The sequence below is a fragment of the Apus apus genome, chromosome 1 (assembly GCF_020740795.1).
Source record: "Apus apus isolate bApuApu2 chromosome 1, bApuApu2.pri.cur, whole genome shotgun sequence".
In the NCBI taxonomy this organism is placed as follows: Eukaryota; Metazoa; Chordata; class Aves; order Apodiformes; family Apodidae; genus Apus; species Apus apus.
Genome location: NC_067282.1, coordinates 40,209,247 through 40,234,981, shown reverse-complemented (window position 1 = coordinate 40,234,981; position 25,735 = coordinate 40,209,247). Strand labels below are relative to the sequence as shown.

General features: G+C 33.8%; 1 protein-coding gene across 1 annotated transcript in view; it reads left to right on the top strand.

Moving 5' to 3' along the window:
* The window catches only part of KLHL1 (kelch like family member 1), a 195,796-nt gene extending 171,650 nt beyond the window's left edge, over positions 1 to 24,146 (top strand). Inside the window, exons 8-11 of the mRNA XM_051607919.1 lie at positions 249 to 411; positions 16,251 to 16,463; positions 20,667 to 20,838; positions 22,303 to 24,146. Coding sequence (XP_051463879.1) covers positions 249 to 411; positions 16,251 to 16,463; positions 20,667 to 20,838; positions 22,303 to 22,362 — 608 coding nt within the window. The 3' untranslated portion in view covers positions 22,363 to 24,146. The remainder of the gene's footprint in view (positions 1 to 248; positions 412 to 16,250; positions 16,464 to 20,666; positions 20,839 to 22,302) is intronic.
* Positions 24,147 to 25,735: the final 1,589 nt, after the last annotated feature.

The window sequence follows — 25,735 nt, the reverse complement described above, 5'->3', positions numbered from 1 at the left end:
GAAGCAAACTTCTGAAGGAATGCAATCAGGTGTATTTGACAAAATCTGTTTTTCATAAAGCCATGTGAGTGACATTAGTTTTATTTCTGTTTGTTAATCTTGAATCAATCAAATGTGAAGTTGGTGTTTACATTTTCATTTTGAATATGCAATTTTGCTCGTTGGCTGAATTTTGGAAATTTTAAAATAGTTTGCTATTGATAGAGAAAGCATGCTTTTATCTTCTCTCACTCTGTCCTTCATTTTAGGAGTTACAGTGCTTGAAGGGCCTATTTATGCAGTGGGAGGACATGATGGTTGGAGTTATTTGAATACAGTTGAGAGGTGGGACCCTCAAAGTCAGCAGTGGACATTTGTGGCAAGTATGTCAATTGCCAGAAGCACTGTTGGAGTAGCAGCTTTAAATGGCAAGTGAGTAGGGTATTCTTATATGGTTGAAACACATTTCTTAGAGGAATGAATAACTGTGCCATACAGTAGCACATAGCTTTTAGCATGTTGTAAAAGAGGGTGTCTCTTAAAATACCTGCAGTCACAGTTGTGCACACCCTCCTATGTCTCAAGGGTCTTACATTTTTTGAAATATGTAATTTATATATATTTTCTATATTATTTTTGTCTAATATTTCTACCAAATGCTTCAGACTATAGACATGAAATTGCAGTGTGTATGGTATAAACCAATTCAGGACAAATTGTCAGGGCTCATCTGACTTTCATGTTTTATACGTCAGTTCTAGTTAACCAACTGAGTTTATCCATCTCATTTAGTCATGTACCCAGTGATAAGATTTCTTGTAAATGCATTTTGTACCTTGCTTTGGCTAAACATTGAGCCATTAAACATTCTTTCTCTGAAGGCAACTACATTTACATAGGAAGTAAACAGAAATTTGATTCTTCTCAAACTAATCAGATGGCATTAAACCTGTAATTCTAATTGTGTTCAGATTCTAAGTTTCTCTTTCACTTTTTAAAATTTGAATGGGGCACTTATTAAAACTCATTTTACAGTAAATGTTTTGTATTTCTTGTTGCTTATTAAAGTACTTGCTTTTATCTATGTGCCTAAGAAGAATATGGTGTAAACTGTAATAATTATGAGGGAGGGGGGTAATTCATCACACATCAGATATTTTTGTTTAGACATCGACAACTGAGCCACTTGTCCTAAATTTGCCTTATGGTCAATGGAAGACATATGTACTTTTAGAATATATATATTTTTTTACTTATTTTAGACATTTATGTTAAGACAGCATGAATTCTGCTCTTTAAATGCCTATTTTTCTGTACTTACTATACAGGAAACCTGAGGATTCTGTCTCAGATTCTAACTTTTATGTTTTTGATATCTTAAGTGAGGAAGATTAATTCCACTGTAGACAACTGAATGTAAATAAAGGGCAGTCAGTAAAGAATCCCTTAGGAATGGTAGCAACAGAGCAAGGCAAATTTCTGGAATGTTGTTTTCCTAGTACTTTATTGCTACTGAACTGCAAGTAAAAAAGGATGAGAAAGAGCTGCAGGTGTGGGATGGAATGAGAAAGTGAGTGTTGAGTACATTAAAAAATACTTAATAAAAGTTAGGATAAAAGGTATATACAGAAAACAAGGCTATTGGGTTTCCTGGTTGACTATACTGTTGCATAATTCAACAACCCACTACATTTTCTCTGCCCAATTTCTTCTAATTGCAAATAATTCAGTTTTGATTATACAGCTGGATAAACTCCCCCAAATTTTTTATATTAGAGTATGTTCACCACATCTAAGATAAAGGCTTTAAATATTAGGCTGAATTGATTTCTGGGATTGTCAGACTCTTTCCACTGACTGGAAGAGGCACTGGATGTAAAAGTCAAATAAGGAACTTAATTAAACCCACTATGTTACAAGGCCTTTCTGTAGCAGAGGCAGGAGGCTTGACAGAGCACCCATAATCCCAACATTATGACAATGTGCAGCTGTGTTTTTTTTAATCAAATTCCAAATTAATTAAAAATACAGACTTTAGAAATGTTAACTAATATTACATATTACAGTTGTACCTTATTTGCAGAGTAACACTGGATAAAATAGGCTTTGTTGGATGCATTAAATATTAATATTATATTATTTGATTAACTGTATCGTATTCTCAGATGATCTACTTCTCATCTGTGATATTAGGAGCTAGTCTTATGTTGCAAAATCACCTGCAGACCACTGAAGCTTAATTATAATGGTTTCTTTTTACAAAGTCACAATGGCATTGAAATGTTCCAGAGTGGATCAAATGTACAAAGCTGCTTTAACAACCCTGTAATTCCAAATGAAATGGTTGCAATAGTGTATGAGCCGTGCAGCAGACACAAGATACAGACAATTAATCCTGCAGATGTAGATCCAAAATTTTGAAGAACTTCATATTGTTATATTGTTATATTCCAGGTATGTTTCTTTTGCACAGATGAGCATGTATTTAATGCTTCTTAGTTAATAAATGCTCAGTTGAATTTTGCCTGACTTAGACAAAACAAGTATGAACAAAAGGAGATATTATCTCTGTCTCAGCAAAGTGGAATGGACACCACAGAAAACTGAAAAGCAGTGTCTCACTAAAGCAAATAACAAATATACTACTGATTTTTATTTTTTTTTATTCTAAACTCAATAACCATCTTTGAAGAATATTCTATATGCCAAGAACTGAAACTTGAAAACATATGTAAGGACCAGACCTTTCAATTCTCTGGTGCTGTTCTTACTGCACTGCTGTTCCACACAACTATCTGCTACATTCTTCGGCTGAGCTTTTTGCTTTGACATAGGCAAACAGTTATGGTTTGTTTTTCGGAGGTTTTTTGTGGATTTTGTTTGGGTTTTCTTAGAGGAATTTTAGAGATAATAAAAGTGATAATATGATAAACAAGACACTGTTTTTAACATTCAACAGAGGAGAAACTGGTTTAGTATGAAAGTTCTGAGGAGTTTTTTTCTGGTTATTCCTCATGTTTCTTTACTTCTGCACTGAATTAAATAAGTAAATAAATAAAATCTAGCAGGGTTTTGAAGTGAGAAAGCTAGAAACTGTTCCATGTATGTATATCCCCAGCTACTTTGGGCACTTTACATAGAAGGGATACTGTGTGCTAAGTATCTCAAATGTGAGCTAAAATACTTGAAGAAATACAGTGTCTTCTTTTGTGTTTTAATGCCGGAAACTATTTACTTTTTGTTCTTCCATTGCTCTGTGGTCTGTTTAATTCGTTTCCAGTTAAAACTATTTTAATCAGAAAAAAATTCAAAGAGTTTGTCATAAAAGTGGATTAAAATGGTATTTTTCTATAGGCTTATGCTGGAAATAAATAAAAAATAAAAGCTGATCTTTGAGGTCCCTTCCACTCCAAACCATTCTATGGTTCTGATCTCCCTAGGCTCTGATCTTATTAGTTCTTAATGTATTGAACCTTTTTATGCTTACTTAAGGTTTTGAACCTCACTTTTATAGTCTGTGCAAGTATATTATTAGCTATTTTGCTGCTCAAACATATGGAAGTGATGCTGTCAGAATTTGGCAAAACACTGAAGTACATTTTTAAATTCAAATGGAAAACTAGATTATAAAAAAAAAAAAAATCCTAAAATCTGAAAAGGATTGTACCAACATGTGGATCATAACCCAGGCTGAAAATATTTAATTTTTGAAGCCATAAAATCATGTTGAATTTGTCAGAAATTCAGAAAAATACCTAAAGTACAGTGGTTTTTGTTTGGTTTGGTTGTTTCGGGTTGTTTTTTTTAATAGCCCAGTTGACATGGCTCATCTGTAAGAACTGTAATTTGAAGTCACAGTTCCGTTTCACGCATAAGGGCTTAATGGAGCATCTTCCTCAAGCAAGAATGTCACCTTCTTTTTACCCTCAGATTTTCCACTGTAATAGGATACTGTAGTTACTATTCTTCAATTAGGAACACAAACAATAATCCTTAAGTGGTTTCCTACACCCAAGGGGAAACTATAGCAACTAATAAAAAAGACATAAGTGGTTTTCTAGGCAAAAGAAAGAAACATTGCACATTTACTCTACCAGAATTTCAATAAAGCAGTTTATCTGACATTACACAGGAAATAATTAGTTAAGATGGCAAAAAGATTTATAGTTACAGGGATTTTAAGAAAAAAATAGTTTTATGTGACAGCTAGAACATCACAAAGTTACTGCTGGTATTTTTTAAAGGTCAGCCTTGGGATAAAGGACTGTAAAAAGTAGGAGCATACCAGTTTATTTATCAGACCATTCAAAGTCCATATAAATATGGAATCACAGAATCACCAAGGCTGGAAAAGACCTTTAACATTGTCAAGTCCAGCCTATGACACCTCCACATTGGCTAGACCATGGCACTAAGTGCCACATCCAGCATGGCACTAAGTGCCACATCCAGCCTCTCCATATATATTCCATATATTCCATATATATTTATTTATGTATTTATTTATATATGTACATTTGTATTTTTACATCTTCATATTTATATTAATAATTATACTGTTTATATTTATTTATATATAAAAATACACAAGTATAAATATATATAGATATGCACATGTATAAAATACATATAAATATACATGTATATGCACATATAAATAATATATATATATATTTCTGCATGCTTCTACAGAAGGATGACCATAAGAAGCAACACAGCTAGGATATTTAATAGTGTATGTGTGAATGAGCAAGTCTTGTGTTTGAAAAAAACTACCAGTAGGAAGTGGCAGAAGACAGAAAAAATCTATACTTTGTTAGTATGGAAAAAACCAGAAGGAATCTGTGAAAAAAAGAAAATGCAACTGAAGAATTGATACACTGTGGAAATATTTATGGCATTTGCATTACTGTGTTCAATTCTGGTCATGAGTATCAAAAAAGGTTTAACTACTGGCTACGCATCTTTTGATACAGCTGAAGACATGGTTGGCTTTCTGGACTGCAAGCACACATTGCCAGCTCATGTTGAGCCTCTTGTCCACTATTACCCCCAAGTCCTTCTCCTCTGGACTGTTATCAATCTGTTCACCCAACCTGTATTTGTTCTTGGGATTGCCAGATCCAGGTGCAGGACCTTGCACTTGGCCTTGTTGAACTTCATGCAGTTTGAATGAACCCAGTTATCAAGCCTGTAAAGGTCCCTCTGGATGGCATCCCTTCCTGCCAGCGTGTCAGCCTCACCACACATTTTGGTGTCATCAGCAGTCTTTCTGAGGGTGCACTCAATGCCACTGTCCGTGTCGCTGACAAAGATCTTAAACAGCACCAGTCCCAGTACCAATCTCTGAGGAACTCGTCACATGTCTCCATCTGAGCATCAAGCCATTGAACACCACTCTTTGAGAGTGACCATCAAGCCAGTTCCTAACCCAATGAGTGGTCCATCCATTGAATCCATATTGCTCCAGTTTTGGTAGCAGGATGTCACGTGGGACAAAGTAAGAAGCCTTGCCACAGGTCCAGCTAGATGATGTCAGTTGCTCTTCCTTTGTTCACCGATCCTGTGACCCCATTATAGAAGGCCACCAAATTAGACAGGCAGGATTTGCTCTTTGTGATGCCCTGCTGGCAGTCACCAATCGCTCCTTTGTTTTCCATGTGCCTTAGCAGGTTTTCTGGGAGGATTTGCTCCATGATCTTGCTGGGCACAGAGGTGAGACTGACTGATCTATAGTTCCCTGGGTCTTTCTTTTTTCCCTTCATGAAAATGGATGTTCTGTTTCCCCTTTTCCAGTTAGTGGGAATTTTGACAGACTGCCAAGACTTTTGAAATAATGTAAATTAATTTCAGAACAGATTTTATTCTAATGGGGAAACTCTTAAATAAAAATGAAATTAGGTTTACACACTTTCCTGTGGAATATGTACCTAAAAAATACTCTGATATGTGTTATTCCAAATATTTTTTTGACACAACCTTAACTGAAAATTTTCTAGGTTTTTCTATTATATGGTGATAAAAATGACATTATAAAAAAAAATTATTGATTTTTTACTTGTATGTTGGAAATTATCAACATTCTTTTTATCTAACTATAGCTTTCATGGCAAAAAAAAATGGTCCTTTTTCTCTCTTCAGCAGGTATCAATTAATTTGGGCTACAAAAAGAAATAGTACTCAGCTGTTAATATGATATGCAGATCGACTTTAAATGGTAGAACATCACAGCAGTACACCCAGTTAAGCATCAGATGTAATGACTTTGGCACACACTGGGAAGCAGTTCATTCACATGGTAACATCTTGCAGAATTAAAGAGAAAGGAGTTCTACCCTTTTATTGATGGCCACATCCTTAAAAATGTGCTTTAGCAAACTTGGTATTTCAACCTGCTGCTCTTGTTTGTATAAAATATCACATATTATTATTGATCTGTGATAGATTAAGAAAAGGAAGGAATTGACTAATATTAACCTCAAAAAAATAATTAAAGGGCCTTTTCAAACCATCTTTTATTTTTTTATTTTAGAAAAAGAAGTTTTATAAGTATTTGTTTTCTCTAAAGACAAGTAAAAAAGCAATGAGAAATGCTGCAGGAGAATGTTATTCCCTGTCAGTAGCTATCTTGTGTATGTTTCTTTCAACAGAAATGCAGGAATATATATATTTTATTAATAGTATTGCTATTTGTATCGTTTTTACAGTCTGTGTTTAGGCACAGACATTTACACTCAGGGAAGGAAAAAATGGATGCTGTGAACTGTGAGGTAGTTATGCATTACTATGGTGGGTTGTCCTTGGCTAACAGTCAAGTGCCCACCCAGCCACTCACTCTCCTTCATCACATGGGGAGAAAGTAGGATGAGAAAGATCATGGATTGAGATAAGACAGCAAGATCACTTCCCAGTTACGGTCAAAGGTAAAACAGACTCAACATGGGGAAAATAAATGTCATTTATTGCTATTAAATATAGATTCCAGGTAGTGAGACACAAAGTCAAATTTTAAAACATTACCTTTCTTCCTTCCTTCCCCAGAGTCGACTTATGTTCTTCATTCCCAGTTCCTATATTCACATGCCTGAGCAGTGCAGGGGGATGAGCAATGGGATTTGAGATCAGTCCGTAATTGCTCCTATCTGCCCCTCCCTCTTCCTTACATATTTCCCTTGCTCCATCACAGGCTCTCCATAAGCTGCAGTCCTTTAGGAAATATCCCTCCACTGTTTCTCATTCTTTTTTTTTTTGGTCCTCACTCTCTTTGGCTTTATTTTTTTTAACCTTTCCTAAACCTTATTTCCCTGAGGTGCCACCTCCTTAGCCAAGGGGCTGAGCTGTGCCCTGCAATGGGTTAGCTGGAGCCAGCTGGAACTGCTGTGTCCAGCACAGGGCAGATGCAGCCTCTTCTCACAGATGTGACCTTTCAGACCTCTGCCCAGCACCTGGTACTTACAGCCATTACAACTGAAATATTGATTTTTGCACACATAATAATGAAATAATTGCCATATACTGGACATCTTTGTGTTGAGTTAGGAGGTCGGGTTTCTTTTCACATGTTGTCTAAATGGAGTTTGGAAAAGAAAGAATTATTAGAAACCAATAAGGAAGCCATTTAATTGGGCAAAGGTGGAAGTTGAAGAATTTGGATGGGCTTCAAGCACCCAAGAATCAGGTCTATCCTAGGGTAAATGACCAGCTCTGACCACAGTTCACCTTTTCTTTTCATAGCAGTTTTGAAAAAAGCAAAGTTGAACATTTTAAAAATGTTTCAGCTTTCAGGAGTTTGATGCCAAGGGTCTGTCTGCGATTCTTGTTTCATAAGCTTGGTACCAAAGGAAGTAACCCAATGCTCGGACACTCCTGGGAACATAAGTAACTATTTACAATTTCAAGACGGATGTCAAAATTCTGACAGCTGATTCTTTAAACAGGAAAATGCAATACAAATACTAGGGGCAAGATACTTAAACTAAACCAGAGATAGTTTCTTTTATAGGAAGAAAACCTTAAACATTCATCTTCTTAATCCAATACAACATGTTTAACATTGGAGCTGTTTGGGAAGCCTTGTTTTCCTCATTAATTACATTTCCTTGTTTTAGTCACTGATATTTCAATATATTCCCTTTTTGTGTTTTTATTGAAAGACAGTTCAACATAAAAGTAGGGTTTTGTGATTGTGTCCTTTAAGAAGTTACTTATTATCAATAGACAATGTCAGATTTTGTTTGTTGATTGTAGCAGATGGAATTTAAAATTACTTCCACATTCTGTCACTTCTACTTAAGCATTGATAAAAAGAGCATACTAATGAGTTTTATTTTTTTTTAATACATATGTACATACATATTTACCATTTTGTCTCTTCAGACCCATGCAAATTATTTTTTTATGTTTCCAATTTTATTCGTTAGGTGAAGAGACTTTGATAGCATGTAGCTTTGTTTATTTTTAAATGTTTATTTTTTTTTATTTATTTATATTCAGTCACATTCGTTGAGCTCCACCAGTTTTGCAGGAGTTAAATACATTTAGTAATGGATTTTCATAAGTTGGATTATTGGCTTAGCACTACTTTTCCAACTATTCTCTTTTTTATTTTGAATGGGGAACAGAGAGTTGACCAATACAGACATTAGCATATGTGTGGACAAATGTTTTGTTTTCCGGTCATTTAATGAAACAAAGCTGGGATGCAATTTGTCTCGTTTAGATCAATATTTTGCCTGTGGTAAATAGCAGTTTAATATGTCCCTTATGACTATTATGTGTTATTACAAAGTGAGTATCAGAAAATTTATCTTGCTGAACCTTCATTTTCAAGCAGGATCCAAACTAAATTACTGTGTGCACAAGATAGGTTCTCAAAATTGTCTTGTAGTGAGTCACTCGCAGGAGTATATTTGCTGTGTACTGGCCTTGGAAAAGCATAGGTTAATAATTCCACAGAGTTCTTAATAGCAGTTAAGTGTTTAGCACAAGATAATTAGCAATGTATTACATTCATACAACCACCTACTAAACTTGATTGCATGGCTGATTACAACCTCCTCCAGGAGTTTTGCTTCCTTGCCTTTCATGCATCATATAATAAAACCATCTGTGGCATTTGCTCTTAGCAGAATCATTAAGACTTATTACAGGCTCAGTGCCCTGGTCTGATCTTTTGTACTTTGCACTCAAATTCATATTTCCTACATAGGGGTCCCATGCAGCAGAATGGATACACAATTCAATATGTATCATATTCTCTCTTATTCAAGCAAGATTTAACTTGGTATTTTACATCCAGCCTGCAAAATAGGAGTCTCTGCACAGGCGTGCTTCTTTTCATGTGGCTGGACTAGCCTTAAAAAGAGCTAGCACACATACAGGTTAGGTAAATATATGTAGCTCATAGAAAAAAAAAAAGAATAAATTGTGACACTTCATGGTAAAACCAATATTTTTTCCTACATCTAAGGCAGCCTCATATGCAGCTAGGGTATATTGCAATTTAGAACAGAAGTGATGGTTAGGAAACATGACATGCTAAAGCCATTGCTACATTGCAAGGTGGGAACTTGATGAGCCTTTCTCTTGGTATGATGTGTTTAGGCTTCCAGATGCTTGGGCCACATTTCTGTTTTTCTTGTTTACTGCGCATCTACATCTTTAAGTGTGCATGCGTCCATCATGTGGTTCTCTTGATCCTTCACCCACGCAAATAAGATTTCTGTGTTTGCTGACAGTGGACTAGCATACAGCTAGTGTGACTGTCATTTGCTGTAAGGTCTGCTATTCAGTTTTTGTGGTAAAAAACATTTTGCTTGTACTACACATTTCTCTGTAAACTTTATAATGAATGGCAAATTCTGCATAGATAATGAACATGACATAGTATAGTATGCTTTAATTTTGACATTTTGCTGTGCTTCAGTCCAAGAAGACAGTAAGTTAACTTACTCAGGCCTAATACCTGATAGAAAATGGCAATGGGACCACTTTGCTAATTTCAGCTTTTAAGCTTAACATAAGTAAAAATCTAGACAGTGGGAGGCAGCATGGATAATGCCTAGAAAGAATGACAGCCAGTTTTTTTAATTGTACATCTTCCACAAAGTCCTTGTTCAGTGCAGTCAGAGAAGTCTGAAGGTATTCCCCTGATTAAATGTACGCATTTCCTTGAATTACGTTCACACATTTATATATATATATATATACATGTATAAACACACTTTTGCATTTCCACATATGTGGAAATCTGGAAAGATATTTAGACATCTAAACTTTACTGAAATTAAAGAAAGCTAAATAATTTGATGCTCGAGTATCTTTATAGGCAGCACCCATTACTGCAGCTATCAAGTATCTACTCAGCAGAACAGAATGCCTTGCTACCTCCACTGTTAACTGGTATTTCTATTTTTCTAATTTGAAGCTTGATTGACTTCTTAATAACTAATATTGGGGTACAATGAAATGCCTTTTTACTCAGTAGACTAACTTCAGCTGAATCTTTCATTCTTGGTTGAATTCATTGAATCGAGAATAATTTGTTCATTGTGGAGGTCACAGACTACATTATCTAAGACTTTTTTTCAAATCATCCATATAATTGCAATGCACTGATAACTTTCGTACTTGAGGAAAACCTAGGGAACTAGCTCAAAATTACTGAAGAAATGAAGTATTAATATGCTGTAATTGTGATTCTTAAAGTGAAGTAACACTTCAAAATTTCATGCCAAGCTAACAAGATAAGAAAGTATGTCTGAAACGATTATATTTCCCGTCAGAGTAGGTTTTTTCATGGCTTTTTTGCTTAAGGGTTTTTTTGCTCTTGTGCCTTATTGGTGATTCAGTTATTCTTCTACTAATCCATTTAAACTAATAAAAATACTATACTTGAATTACTTGAATTACAGTTATGTAAAGAGAGAAGATGTTTTATACTGCATGCTTTCTGCCCATGATATTGTCACTGATTACCAATGAACATTTTTAAATCAATATTTTATGAATGACATTCATATTTTGCCTGATACTGAAATACAGTAGTGCTTTTCCTTATAAAATAAAAAATAATGCTTTCACACTTTTGTTTCCACAACAGTTCTTACATTATCTACCCAACTGAAGAGCAAAATGAAATTTTACTCAGGGTGATATTAATTACTTATTAGATATTTCATAAATGTAATTAGTTTTTAAAAACCCTTTTGCAATGGGGAGAAAGACAAGCATATTTCAAAGACTAACTCACAAATTATCAGCCTTAGAACTTTTGTCTCTGTTCTTACTGGTTTTATTCTAAATGTCCTTTTACCTATCAATAAATTTATACCTTACTTTAAATCCTGTAGAAGCTATTTGAGGTTCTTTTATGACAGTTTTGACACTGCTGATATTTTATAAATGGGCTGTTTATTAACTGCTACTTTTAATCAAACTTTTTTCTCAAAAAGGCAATATTCTGCCTCCCACTATAAGGAAAAAGGGACACATGCGGAGAATATTTTTTTGACTATATAAATACAAACAGGTGTAGGGGTTTTTTCAGTATTTCAGTTAGAATAAAGCAATAAATGGATACTGAGAGTGAAGAAAATGTAACAGCTGTATAGTCTAAAATTATTAAACTCACAAGGAAAATTAATATCATAAACGCAGCCTAGCACAAAATAATTTTGTGTATCCAGTTGCAATTTCTTATTTAATGACAGATTCACTGTATTTGTTTTTAATAAAAGAGAGAGAGCAAATAAAGGGTCTTAAGCTCATGCTGTGATAAATTATTAATTTACAAACAAAATTGCCCTAACAATCTTATAGCTGATACAATATAGGACATTTTAAACTGATGGAATTAGCATTCAGTCATTGGTCATGCAATGATAATTTAAACTCTATAATTTGAATAGAATTAATTGTACTTGAAACAGATTCTTTCTATTAGGGAAATATAATTTCTAGGGTAGAAATTCTACTTTGTTGTAACAATATTAACCACAGGTGTTTTTCTCTCAGTATTATAAATCAGTAGGTACTATATTTTAATTGCAGGTACTTTTTGACTTCTTTTCCTTCAATTTTTTGTTGGTCAAACTTTATGTATTTTTAATTTACTCCACTACTGCATTACTGCACCAAAATACATGAAATACAATTCCAAATTTACACACAGAAATAAGACTACACTAATGGCTTTGATTCAGAAAAATGTCATTTTTTCAACTTTTGCCAACAAAACTGCTGTTTGTTAGCATAACTAAGACAGTATGGATAAATATCTTTCCTCTCCTCCTGTTTGATTCCTAGAGCAGGTATGGACTGATTGAGCAATACAGAAGTCCAACACTAACCAAAATTATTACCTTCCCTTGGCTTCTACCAAGCAGATATCCTTTGTGCCAGTGTAATTCTCTGTTGCTCTTTCAGGCACACTAAAAGGGCTGAAGAGGGTGCAAAGGGGCCTAAACAGAAGACTGGATATGGTCTTTGATTTTCACAGTGAAAGAATTTTGAAAGGCAAAACCTCATTAAGAAACACTGCAAAGGCATGATTCAGCTGTTCTCACAAGCCATACTACCTCACATCAAAGGCAGCCTGGTCTTTAGAGGTTGGCTTGTCAAACTGAATTAGAAAGTGGCTTTTCTGATTAGCTATCAAAGGTTTGTAATGATAGCACCGAGATAAATGCTTTTGATCCAGCAAGTCATGATTTCTCTTAATGTCTCCTACTTTGAAACCTCTACTGCATTTTCTAGCCCCTTTAAACCTATATATATACACAACTGTTTAGGATTCTTTAACCATCTTAATACAAAAAGAATGGACCAAACCCTGAAAAGATAAATTTCCAGCTCAGAGGCGACTGAGTCCGGTCTAAATTCTATCTACCCACAGTGTCTGAATAAGCTGAAATCTAGGCCACTGGGGAACAGAAATCTATAACATCTCCACAGGAAAATTTTTGCTGTGATCAGTGGAGATAAAAGTACTTGGTACTTGATGCTTTCTTTTCCTCGTCAATCATTCCCTCAAAACTGATAATTATAATAGAAATCCCAACAGTTTTGATGGAGTGCAAAAGGAGGTGCAGTTCAGTTAACAGAATATTCTTAACTCAAAAAATAATGATGTAACTATTATATAATCATGTTTATGCTTATTGTCAAGCTTTATGTTTAATCATGCAATGTTGAAAATAAAAGTCTTGCTATACTGTAGATACTAAAAAGCTATAAAGAGTTATGCCATCTACAGGAAGTCTGCAAATACCAAAAATCTGAGAGAAGCAGAAATAATTAAGCTGTATGTTTGATGCTAAGTTAGACTTTTGGGGATAGCATATATACAATCCCTACGGTAGAGCTATAGTAAAAGAACAGAAGTAGTTAGGAAGTTAAGGTAAAATTACTAAGATAATATTGATAATTAACAATGTGACACTAAAAAACAAAGAAAAATTTAAGAAACTTGAATTTGATCAATTCAGACTCACTGGATAACCTCTCATCTCTGAATTCTGAAAGTATTTGCAAACAAAAATGGATGTCTGCTTTTTCAGGTGTTTTCTAGTATTTTCAAGAAATCATCCAGTGCAGAGGTAGTAACTGGTGACTGAAGTAATAGAACTGAATATAGTTAAAAGGCATAAGAATAGTCCTTGTAATTGCAGGACTGGTATCTGATCTCAGTAATGCCAGGTTTTAGGGCTTTTAGAGAAAGACATTCTATTTTTCCCTACAGAAAATTTTGTTCTAAACTGGTACAAAAGAAGACAAAGTGTAAAAATTAATTCATTCTTAGTCATCCAATAAAACAAGACTGTGATCACTAAGAAGGAAATAAGGATACTAAATATCTTTGGATCTAAGTAATGCAAAAGTTTAATTCAACTGTACAATATCCTGAATATTCAGCAGCGGTTGCAGAGTTAATCCTGCAGTCATTTGGAGGCTTTGTGACTATGGATTAAGAAACTGAGTGGAAGCAATTGCTGACTAAGGTGTTCAGGCTTAGCCACAACCAGAGCTTTGAGACAATTACTCAATTTCCAACTTTTATTTGACTGAACTAGACCTTTGTGAAATAAATTTTTATTGTTAGTCTTACGAGCTGTTCTTTGCTGAGATGTAAACACAATCAAACTGTAAAATGATAGTTCCAAAATCTAATTTTGGAAATTCATTTTGTTTTGTTCTGTATAGCATAAAATATTTTAACAAAAAATAGATGGTCCTAATTGCTAAGTGAAACTGTTATCAGTTACTTATGAACAGTGATTGCTGTCTCTTTACCAGCAACTTTGGAATGCCTTAGCTTCTTAATTGAAACAGAGGAAAAACGTGCTTTACTTTCGATGTGAAAATGTCAGTTTGAAGATTTATTTCAGTTCAAAAAGAATGCAATAGATAAGAACTTTTCATGCCAGAAGAAATAAACAAAGTGGCAGGTATTTAGACTAGGGGAACACATGTATTCATACTGAACTCTGCAGAAGTGTTGATATTTTGCAGTTTTTAGAAATTGTATTAAATATTTGGGTTTCCAAATATTGAGTTAGAAATCTATTTGGAAGTCTCAGACTTGTTATCTATGATCTTAATTTTTTGGGATCAATTCACTTATTTACTTATAATTGTCTACTGCCATTTGAATTGCCTCAGCATAGCCTTCTTGACCTCCAGCAATCATGTATTCTTCTCCTGTATATTTTTGTCATGTCTGTCAGCTTGCAGAGAATGTCGCAGTACACTATGTGTCACAAGTAAATTTTGATCACTGTGGGCAGCAGAAACAAGTCCCATCTTTGAAATGAAGGATAGCACCTTTGCAGACACCTACATGTAAACACTTATATTATTATAAATGTATTTGGACCATTTTTTAATTATTTTTTTTTTTTTTGTGCTGTTCTGCAGTTCTTATTCTTTGCTGAAGAAAAATTGTATGCTTGTAGCTGATGAACCAAATTTTTCTTTAGGCTTGGCCGACTACCCTGAGCATAACAGCAATTTAGACACTGTAGACACCAAGAGTTTAACACTTACATGTAGGTGTCTTAATCTTGAATTGGATCCCACCAATAGATGTCTGATAATCATATAGAAATTTAGACGTTTTAGGGCTGGATGCACAGAAATAGTTATCAAAAAGTCTTATTTGCTTAAACATCTCTCATGTAAGAGTATGGATTCTCCTGGCTACCTTAGAATGTGTCTCTTAGGCAGTACCAAAAATGTTCTGTGGCTTCAGTGACACATTTGCTGATAGTATGGAACTTCTTTATTCCTCAGCATCCATGCCAACAAAACATAATGTCAAATGCACATTTATGTAGTTCTGAATTCATGGAGCACTTAGGACTGTAAAAGCTTCCAACTGAACAATTGCTTTACATAGACAGCTTTTGCGTCCTACATTGCTTAGTGGTAGGACTTTAAAATAGCCTGCATTTCTATTAGTTAATGTCCAGGTACTGTAGAAAAGGCAACAGACTGCAAAATTATTCATATAAGAAATGAATACAGCATGGTAATGGTGGGAAAGAACAGTCAGAACTGTTTACTCCTGGGAACTATTATAAAAGCAGAAAGGAAACAAGTCTCTTGCCTGCAGATGGTTACCAACACAACATATTTTTTAAAACCTAATTTTTACCATTTTGAATTTAAAACATTCTAAAATATTCCTCATAATATATTCTAATGAAGAAAATCAATATACAGTCCCCAAGGGTATCATTTTCTTACTTGTTGAGTAGATACATGAATGTTAGTTTGAGCAAGACTTTTCTTCAGTATAACCAAAATCCTTGAAATCAAGGTAGTACTTTTTACAAATCCATGTTTAAAACATAATGCAATATTCTTCTCTGCAATGCACTGCAAATTTGGTCCGTACCGTAAGTGTTCATTCTGGACTAGCATACCAAACTTATGTAGTTTGTTTTTTGTGTATTTTTGTTTTACTTTCTTATGGCATGTCACTTAGGGCACTCTTGGCAGTCTATGGTGCAACTGAAGAACAAAAATATCTGTTCCCAGAAATAAAATACCTTTCTTTCTATTCAGGTGAGCAAAGCACTAAGTAGTGTGTGAATTTGGTAATAAAATAAAATCACTTGTGTTTGCTGACCATATGAAATTTGTGTGATTTTGAGATTTATTTTGTTGTTGTTGTTGTTTGCTGATGTCTGATAAAAACCCAGATGCTCTTTTTCTACAGTTCTGAGCTCTTGTTTTATTAACATTTTTATTTGTGTGGACTTTCTTAGGTTATATTCAGTTGGAGGTCGGGATGGAAGTTCATGTTTGAGTTCAATGGAATATTATGATCCTCACACAAACAAGTGGAATATGTGTGCTCCTATGTGTAAGAGAAGAGGAGGTGTAGGAGTGGCTACGTGTGATGGCTTTCTTTATGCAGTTGGAGGCCACGATGCTCCTGCTTCTAACCATTGTTCTCGACTGCTGGATTATGTAGAAAGGTATCCAATTATACATGTATTTTTTACTATGAAATAATGTCCAGTAGCATCATTTTCTTAGCTAAATGATGGCAAAAATAAACAGTTGTTTTTACTCCAAGAAATGCCAACTTGTTGTTTACTTGAAAAATTCCATGGAGGTTTGTAGAAGACAGTTTCTCTGAAGTTTATTTTCTTCCCAATTTTTTTCAGGGTACTGTTATTTATTATCATGGACACAAAAATCTACTCTTTTCACATTTCACTTAACAAGTCTCTATTTTTAAGGCATGATATTACAAATTACAGAGTTATGAACTAAAATTTGCAGATATAATTTTATAACACCAAATTATGTTTGGAAGTATTTTCTAACTGAAAGTGTAGCTGAGCAAAGAAGAAATATAGAACTGCTTAAGTAGTGGATATTTACAGTGTATGATACTGCTTTCTTAAGCAACACTGCCATTTTCTAACACATTCATATAAGCCTTACAAACTGGATTTACAATACCCTGAATTTTGCAGGTGGATATTCTACAAATTAAAAAAAATATAGGCCAGTAGGAGTGATTATAGCATTCAGTTTGAAAGTAGTCTTCAAATGTTTCATGAGTCTGACATTTTTCTATTTCTGTATGATTTAAAATAGAATAAGGAATAATTTCTAAATATGTACCGGTTGCAACGGTTAAAGCATGTATTAGAGTAGTTGGTTTATCTCAACAGAAAAATAAAGATAGGTACTGGGAGAGATTTTCTTTTTTGAAGTTAAACTTTAATCAAATGTCTGTTACTGTTTCTGCTGAATCCGACTTGTCATTCAACAGTTACCCAATATGCAATCTAAAAATTAGAAGTTGAAACTTACTCTTTATGCTATCCATATGATTTTGCTCAGTTTTAGACTCATTCCCACCTCTACTGTATACAAGTAAATATCATAGACTGCCAAATACTTCAATTCTCATTTTCAACAAATGAAAAGTTCAAAGAAACCCCATGTTGCCTGTGTTTACAGGGCTTGTCTTCTTGGGCTTCTATTTATAAGGAAGAATAGCCAGATTTTTCAATTAAGTACAATTAATTTAAGACTACTAGTGACAATATTAAGAAGTATGAAATATTTCTGCTTAATGGTAAGTGCAAGGGAACTTTTCTTCCATATTTTGGTCTCTGAGACGAAAAACTTCCTGTAGTTGAAGACAAATCACAGCCCATCACATTTGTATTTCTCAGGGAGGATTATAACAGCAAACTAAACTACATATCTTTATTTTATGTACTGGTATCGGAATGACATACAGCGCTGCTCATCCAGGTATTTTTGCAATGATAGCAAAAAAAAAAAAAAAAAAAAAAAAAGGAATAACTTACTTCATGGGCAGTTAACTTCCAGACTAAAAGTTGAGACTAACAAACCAGAACTTGTAAGGCTATTTGCTTTCATAGAGTAGATATGAATTAACAGCTGCACTCTAATAAGACAAGAAAAAACTCTCATGGCCCTCCCAGTGATTGGTAAGTTTAAAAGGTGGCTAGGATGTGATATAGTGTCTCTGTATTTACATCCAAGTTCTATTATAGAGAGTTATTTCTTATGTCTCAAAACTTTTTCCTCTTTATAAATATTTGGGCATCAGTCTTTTTAATGAAGTCTCATTCTTCTTCAGGAATAAGTCTCTGCTTCAGTAATTTTGTCATTCTGATACAGCATGCTAGGATGTGTTTTATTCAAAGAAGATGACTGTGAAACCAGACATCATGTGTTAAAATATATTTTTCAGATCATGTAAACCTAGTCAGAGCAGATATATAGTTTTTTACATGCTACTGCTAAAATCTTACTCAATAGTAATTAGGACTTCCAGTTTAAAGTCTTCTAAGGTTGAAAAAATGATTTTCCATGGATTCAAGAATTAGAAAATAAAATAATGTTTTTCTGCTCTTCACAGTGTATAGTTGTTCCCCTTTGTCTCACCTTGATTTCAAATTGATTTTTTTCCACATTCAGGAACTTTTATTATAACCCTTCTCACCTTAGGGCAAGCCTAGTTATTATAAAGATGAAATGTACAGTTATTTTTAGCAGGTAAAAGGATATAAGAAATCTCTGACTATTTCCTAACAATTACAGAAAACAAGTTCTTGTGCCATTCTATTTTATGGACAGAAATGAGTTATAAGAATTCTGTTTAGCCCTTGCTCAACTGTTTATTAAAAATAAATACATTTAAAAAATCAAAATATGTCACTTGTATTTGGTTTCCCTGCTTTTGCACCTTCTCACCTTGGCCCTTGCAATTCAAGAGTAGTAAAAATACTTTATTAAAAGTTATTGCCTTTAGGCAGATGAAGATACAATGTTCACTGGTGCTTTTTACTTATTGGAGAACTTTCAGCTAAGAGACATAAGGGGCCATTGCTGAAAAAGTCACAGATTCTTTGAAAAAATGCTGTAAAAAATAATATTTTTTTGCTTGTTACATATGCATTTTCCTTCCACAGGTTCAGGCATTGTTTTAAAGTATTTTCCTCTCAAGCTTTAAAAACTCTAACTCAAAACTTTTCACGGAAAGACAGCAAAATGAAAGAATGTGAATAAATAAAATCAATACAATTTTTAACGAAGTCAAAAAAACAACACAATCATTTTAACGGTATTTTAAACATTAAAAGTTTAACATGTTACCATATTATTTTCTGGGAAGTCCTGATAAAGCCAGAAGGATTAGCAGTCTGTAAATCAGTAGAATTTTTTCAATAGATGTATTTAGCTGTCAAGAACTATTTAATCAAGTTTAAAGACAATTATTGTCTAATTTCAAGGTAATATTAATGTACCAAAAGGCAGTTACAAGCAAAGCACTATAACAACATTGTTACAATGTTTATATTTAAAATTTTTCATTGTTCTAATATAATGGGGGACTTCAGACAATGTTCTGACTAATGCCTACTGAAAATATGAATGACTGAAATAGTTGCAGGTGGTCTTACAGTCAGCCTTTGTATTAGGCCTGGAAAATACAACTGTCTGTAGGATTAACAACTTCTAGTTAATAAAGTTTAGGCTACAAAAAATGAAGTTTAAAGAACCTGACTCCTCCAAAAAAAATAGTTCTTATAGAAGATGGTTTGATGCCTGATTTTATATAAAAATATACTAGAAGACTTGTAAATAAATAAGATTTTTAGCCATTTTAGAGTTACTTTGTAATTATTTTAGAGAAATAAACCCAAAGAGAAATACAAAAGAAATACCCCAAAGTGTGATTTATCTTACACTTAAGCAAACAACTGAAGTCAGTAAAAGGATCTGTATCCTCAAATGTTTCTTTTCTCCACTGATTATCAAGTGATTCTACTACATAGTAGAGATACTTAAAGAAAAATTAGATTAGTTTTTTCATACTGTAATACAGTATTCTATTTTAGTAATATTTATAATCTAAAAATTAGGTCTGTAGTTTAACCTAACACTCCAGATATCCTCAGTAACAAACTGAGTGGGACTATCAAAAGGTAATTAATTTCTATTTTACAGATGTCTAAAATAGATATAATTGAATACCTCCTGAAATTAAATTCTTACATTGTCAATGAATATCTAAATTAATAGTTTAGGCTAGATATTTAATTTTTGAAAGACTGTCATTATACAAAAAGAATTTTGTTAGTGGTTTTAAAAATTCTGTCGTGATTATATCTTAAAAACAGTACTGCTCTCTTCACAAGCAAATAACATGAGAATTTAACTCCAGTGCAGTTAAACATATTCCCTGAATTCTTAAAGATGTTTCCTGGCTGTGAATACTGTCAGGTGTCATTTTAGAAATCAAAATACAATGTAATAAAATTTTAGAAAAAAATTATGATGCTACAAGAATCTCTTATATTGAATATATGCATAAAAATATACATATATGCAGATACTGCTCTTAGACCCTTCTGAGATCTCTTTTTATCACACCTTACTTCACAAATACCTTTGTTTATTCCAAAAGTTTATCTTAATAACACTTTCTAGTCAAGATTTAGAAGTCTAGATTTGAAACACAATAAACCTGTGTTTTTTCTTCTTAGGAAGTATATTTTGGATAGTATGATAAAGGATTTTTTTTTTCTTTTTTTTTTTTCTTTTTTTTTTTTTCAGAAAGTGAAGATCAGCATGAACTGACACTTACCTTCCTCCTGGACATTCAGTTTCTTCTCTTTCCTTAGGTATGATCCAAAAACTGATACGTGGACAATGGTTGCTCCACTGAATATGCCTCGAGATGCTGTTGGTGTCTGTCTTCTTGGTGACAAACTATATGCAGTAGGTGGCTATGATGGTCAAACATACCTGAATACTATGGAAGCATACGACCCTCAAACTAATGAATGGACGCAGGTAATAATGAAGTCTTAATTATTTTTGTCTCTACATATTGATAGTTGTACATTAAAATATTATTTAGAAAAAATAAATTATAGTATCTGAGTTTGCCATGGCTGTAAAACTGGTAACAAAAAAGCGAACAATACATTTCTCATCTTTCGCATACAGAAGAAATGTAATAAAAAATAGGTAAATGGATGTGGAATTTTCATTGGTAATCAGCATGTGCTGAAGGGTCTTCATATAAAAGGCCAAATTTTCATGTAGTTCTTCAATTCCTTTTTTTTTGTTTGTTTGTTTGATGAATATATGGAAATGTTGAACCACATAAGAATTAATAGATATAATAGAAGCAGTGACATAATGGAAGAAGCTGGAGACTGGTGGTTTGGTTGTAGAAGTAATGTGATTTATTATGTCACAGTAGTACTTGGAAAGATTTGGATTCATTGCAGAGCCTTAAAAAGAAACAGGATTCTTTCAACACTTTCAGTTAGTAATTCTGTTTTAAGACTTTCTGAAAAAGTATTTGTTCTACCAGTGTAGATGTTTATATCTGAATTAATCACCCTAAGTTCCCTTTAAAGTTAGTGAAGAAAAGTACATCCTGCAAAAGCATGTTTTTATCCTAAAATAAAACATTTAAAATAGGCCAGATGTATTATATTAAAAAATGCCTATTTCTTTTTATCTTTGTAAGGAGGGAGTTTCTGTTGTCAAGCTTTTATGTAGACATGCATATTGTAAGGTTAATACTGAAGCCCATCTTTTTTATCTACTATTAATTAAATGACAAGGGAGGATTTTTATGGCATACTGTAGGACATAAGAAATCAATTTGGAAAGATTATTTTCCCAAATACACCAGTCCACATTTAAAAAAACATTGATAACCATGTTTGAAGAGATAGGAAACATGTAGCACCTCTGCTTTTGATATGTTTTGTACCAATAATTACAGTGTATTATCATTACTATTATTATTACATACCATATAATTTGACTCTACTGCTTTAGTTTCATGAAGATCCAGTCTCCTACACTTATTAATCCTTGTGTTGTCATAAATAGCACCTAAAGCTGCCAGTCTTATTCTGAAGGACTCTTGAACCTGTTTAAAAGTACTGGAACTGTACAATTTTGTTATCGGTAGCCTTGACCTTGCCTCAGGGACTAAAGTGGAAGCATCAGCTAGAGTTTACAGATTACAGAAACCCTTTGCAATAGTTCAAAAAATTGACAACACATCTGAAATCACTACTGTTTTTTTCTGTTCTCAGACTTTAAGGTGAAGGATTTCAGATGTGAATAAATAACTTTAAAACTGCAATACTAGGATATTGTGGGTTGTATTTATTTTTAGTAGTTTATCCTCCCATTAGTTTTGACCATTTTAGAGTAACATTGACACAACCCTTTGGCAATTTTTTGCATGGCTTATCCCTGTTCAATTAATATGTATCTTTTTTTCTGCAGATGGCTTCCTTAAATATTGGAAGAGCTGGTGCCTGTGTTGTAGTCATCAAACAACCATAACAGCACTGCTTAAGATTTTAGTGACTGTGAAATTATTATTTTTCTATCAGACAATGAGAATGATAACTTCATGAAAACAAGGATTTACACTGAATACTATGTTGATCAGAAACTTTAAGAAGTTTGGAAGTGAGAAAGATTTAGTATTTGTCCCCTATAAAATCACAAAAACTGTTCACAGCCCGTGAACAAGAAAAAAACAGGCTGTTGAAGGTGTAAATATGTGAATGTAGAGTAGTAATACCAGATACTGTTCTCATGAATGAGTCCTGGAGAAATGGATAATCAACGGACATATCTATACAAGGAGCAGGAGGGAATACAAGAACAGTTTTCATGGCAGCAAAAATTTTAAATGCAGAAACATCAAGGAACACTTAATCACTTTTGAACTTTTTTTTAAAAGATAAAAGTAGATAGTAATATAACATGTATCTGGTCAGGTCTTGTATTCAAATGGGCTATGGCCTTCTCATTTAAACAGGCAGTTTGGTTCTCACTGAAGGGAAGAGATACAAAAGTCAAGATTCATTCGTAATGACTGAGCTGTTGCTCTACAGTAGGATAAATGCAAATTTCCAAGATTACTTTTTTTGTAACTTCAGATTGTACCTTCTTGCCAATGTTAATGCATCTAAGAGTCTATTGAAGGGGAAGCCTGTGTGTGTAATCATACACAAAACAAACATTTGGCTTCACTGGGGCTTTGTTGCAAATGTGGGAGTCAAATAACAGTTCCTAATTCTTTCTTAATCTTATATTCAATTTAAGCATGTGGGCTCTGATCTCAGTTTAAAGAATTTCCTGCATGTTGGAAGCTCATGAAAAGCTGGAAGATTTATATTCTTCCTTCACTGCATCATGTAACAGATGAACCATGACAGAATAGTCTGTAAAGCCTCCTCTAACATGCAAGAGGGATAAAATGCTACATTTTATTGCTTTCTGATGCTTGTACATACACAACTTTGCCTGATTAGAGCTGCCAATTTATGACTTTCCACTTATGCCTGAGAACAATTGCAAGTAGGGAACTCAGAATAAATGCAAACGGAATAAGGAAAATTAAACCATTTGACCTAATAAAGTTCATATGGTAAATATACTAATGTCATCTATGCTGCTCTTTAGGTTTGCTAACTTCTAGCAGTAATGATACTTTGAGCTTTTGTCTTCGGAGTAGATTTGATGTTGATGCTTTATATCTGCTCAGTTAAATCAGAATCTTGAGGCCTCTAATGGAGCCACAAGCTCTGGGAACAGAATTACGAAGTATACCTGTTATTTAAAGACTTGTTAGTCTTTTAGAAACATTTCATGATCCAAAATCAGAAACCTCACAGTCCTCTGTCACTAACAATTTTGAGAATGAATTCTGGTTGTAGATAAAACAGTTTTCCTAGTGGAAACCTTTGAAACCTTTTGAGATGAAAAAATACATACAGCCTCCTACTTGGGACATTTGGTTTGAAGTTCAGTTCTAAAGCTTAAGTATACTGTGTTAAAGCTTTTTATATGCTTTTCTGTGCTAATCAGAAATCAGCTGCAAAATCTTCAATATTAGTTTTCTACAGTCAGTTGGCTTTTGAATTGCAATTAATCTTTCTTCCACAGACAAACTTGTAAATTTTTCCCCAACTGTAACAACTTGTTGAATAAAAGATGTTACCTCTCTATAAAATTTTCTTCACATAAAATATGCTCTTCTGAGACCAAACCAAGAAGATTCTAGCATTATAATTGCATTAAATACAGACATCAGCATTCAATTCTCCTACATAGATACATAATGAACTTAGAAATTGAATTTTAATTCTATGCCCAGAACTTCCTTTTGATTACATTATATTCTGAAACAAGAGAAATATGTTTATCTATATCCTGACTTTCAAAAAAGGATTGCTTCTATTAATTGCAATTCATGACAGGTTTTTTTTATTTACCTTGATAATTTTTATCCTCAATTTATCATATTTTTTATTTTTGAATTATCAATTTACTTTTACAAATATTCAGTTTGCCTTTATTTGTCCAAAATAAACATTGTTCTTATGTGAATTTTTTCAAACTACTTCTCTTATGCTAAAGGAATAAAAATACTGACTTGTCTTACTTAGATCATATAAAATGTACCCACACTAAGAGACAAATCTGGGTCCTGGATTCTTTTTATAAACCTGCATCAATATGTTATGGCATTTTTTCCTGAACAGAATTTAGGGATAATTTTTTAATTTATATTTTAATTTTTTCTTACAGTTATGTTTGCCCATCTCATCTTAAAAAAAAAATAAAAAAATCACTTCTGATAGACCGAATTTTTATAAACAATATTACATTTAAAGGAAAAGCATCTGCCTTTTCGAAAGTCAGCTTAAATCACCATTGTTAATCTGGCATGGTACCTCAAATAAAACCTTCATTGTCACATTATGAAAACCACAAGGGAATCAAATCCACCAAAAAATATTTCAGTGAAATTAATAATTAAATTCCTCAAACTCCTGCTTGTAAATGTTGTAGTTTAGTATTCTAAGTATGTTCTAAAATGTTAGCATACTCTATATATTTCCAATTCATTTTTATTCATTGTATTATGGGGGTTTTTTCCAGAATGTCAACCAGTGTTTCCAGAAAGTCTTTGTTTCACATGGGCAACAGGGATTCAGGACAGCCAGCATGGCTTTCCTAGGGGCAAATCCTGCCTGACCAAACTAGGGGCTTTCTACAATGAAGTGACTGCATCAGTGGACACGGGAAGACCTGCAGATGTCATCTACTTGGAATTCTGCAAGGCCTTTGACATGATCCCCCACAACATCCTCCTGTCTAAGTTGAAGAGATATGGGTTTGATGGTTGAACTGTTCAGTGGATAACGAATTGGCTGGATGGTCACGTCCAGAGGATAGTGGTCAATGGCTCAATGTCCAGATGACAAAAGGTGACAGGTGGTGTCCCTCAGGGTTCTGTACTGGGACCAGTATTGTTTAATATCTTCGTTAATGATATTGACAGTGGCACTGAGAGCACCGTCAGCAAAATTAATGATGACACCAAGCTGGGTGGTGTGGTCAATATGCCAGAGGGATGGGATGCCATCTAGAGGGACCTGGACAAGCTGGAGAAGTGGCCCCAGGGGAACCTCATGAGGTTCAACAAGGCCAAGTGCAAGGTCCTGCACCTGGGCCAGGGCAACCAGACATAAGAATACAGGCTGGAGGAAGACATGATAGAGAGCAGCCCTGTTGAAAAAGACCTGGGGGTACTAGTAGATCAAAAGCTGGACATGAACCACCACTGCAGTTGCAGCCCAGAAGGCCAAATCCATCCTGTGCTGCATCAAAAGAAGTGTGGCCAGCAGATGGTCTGCCC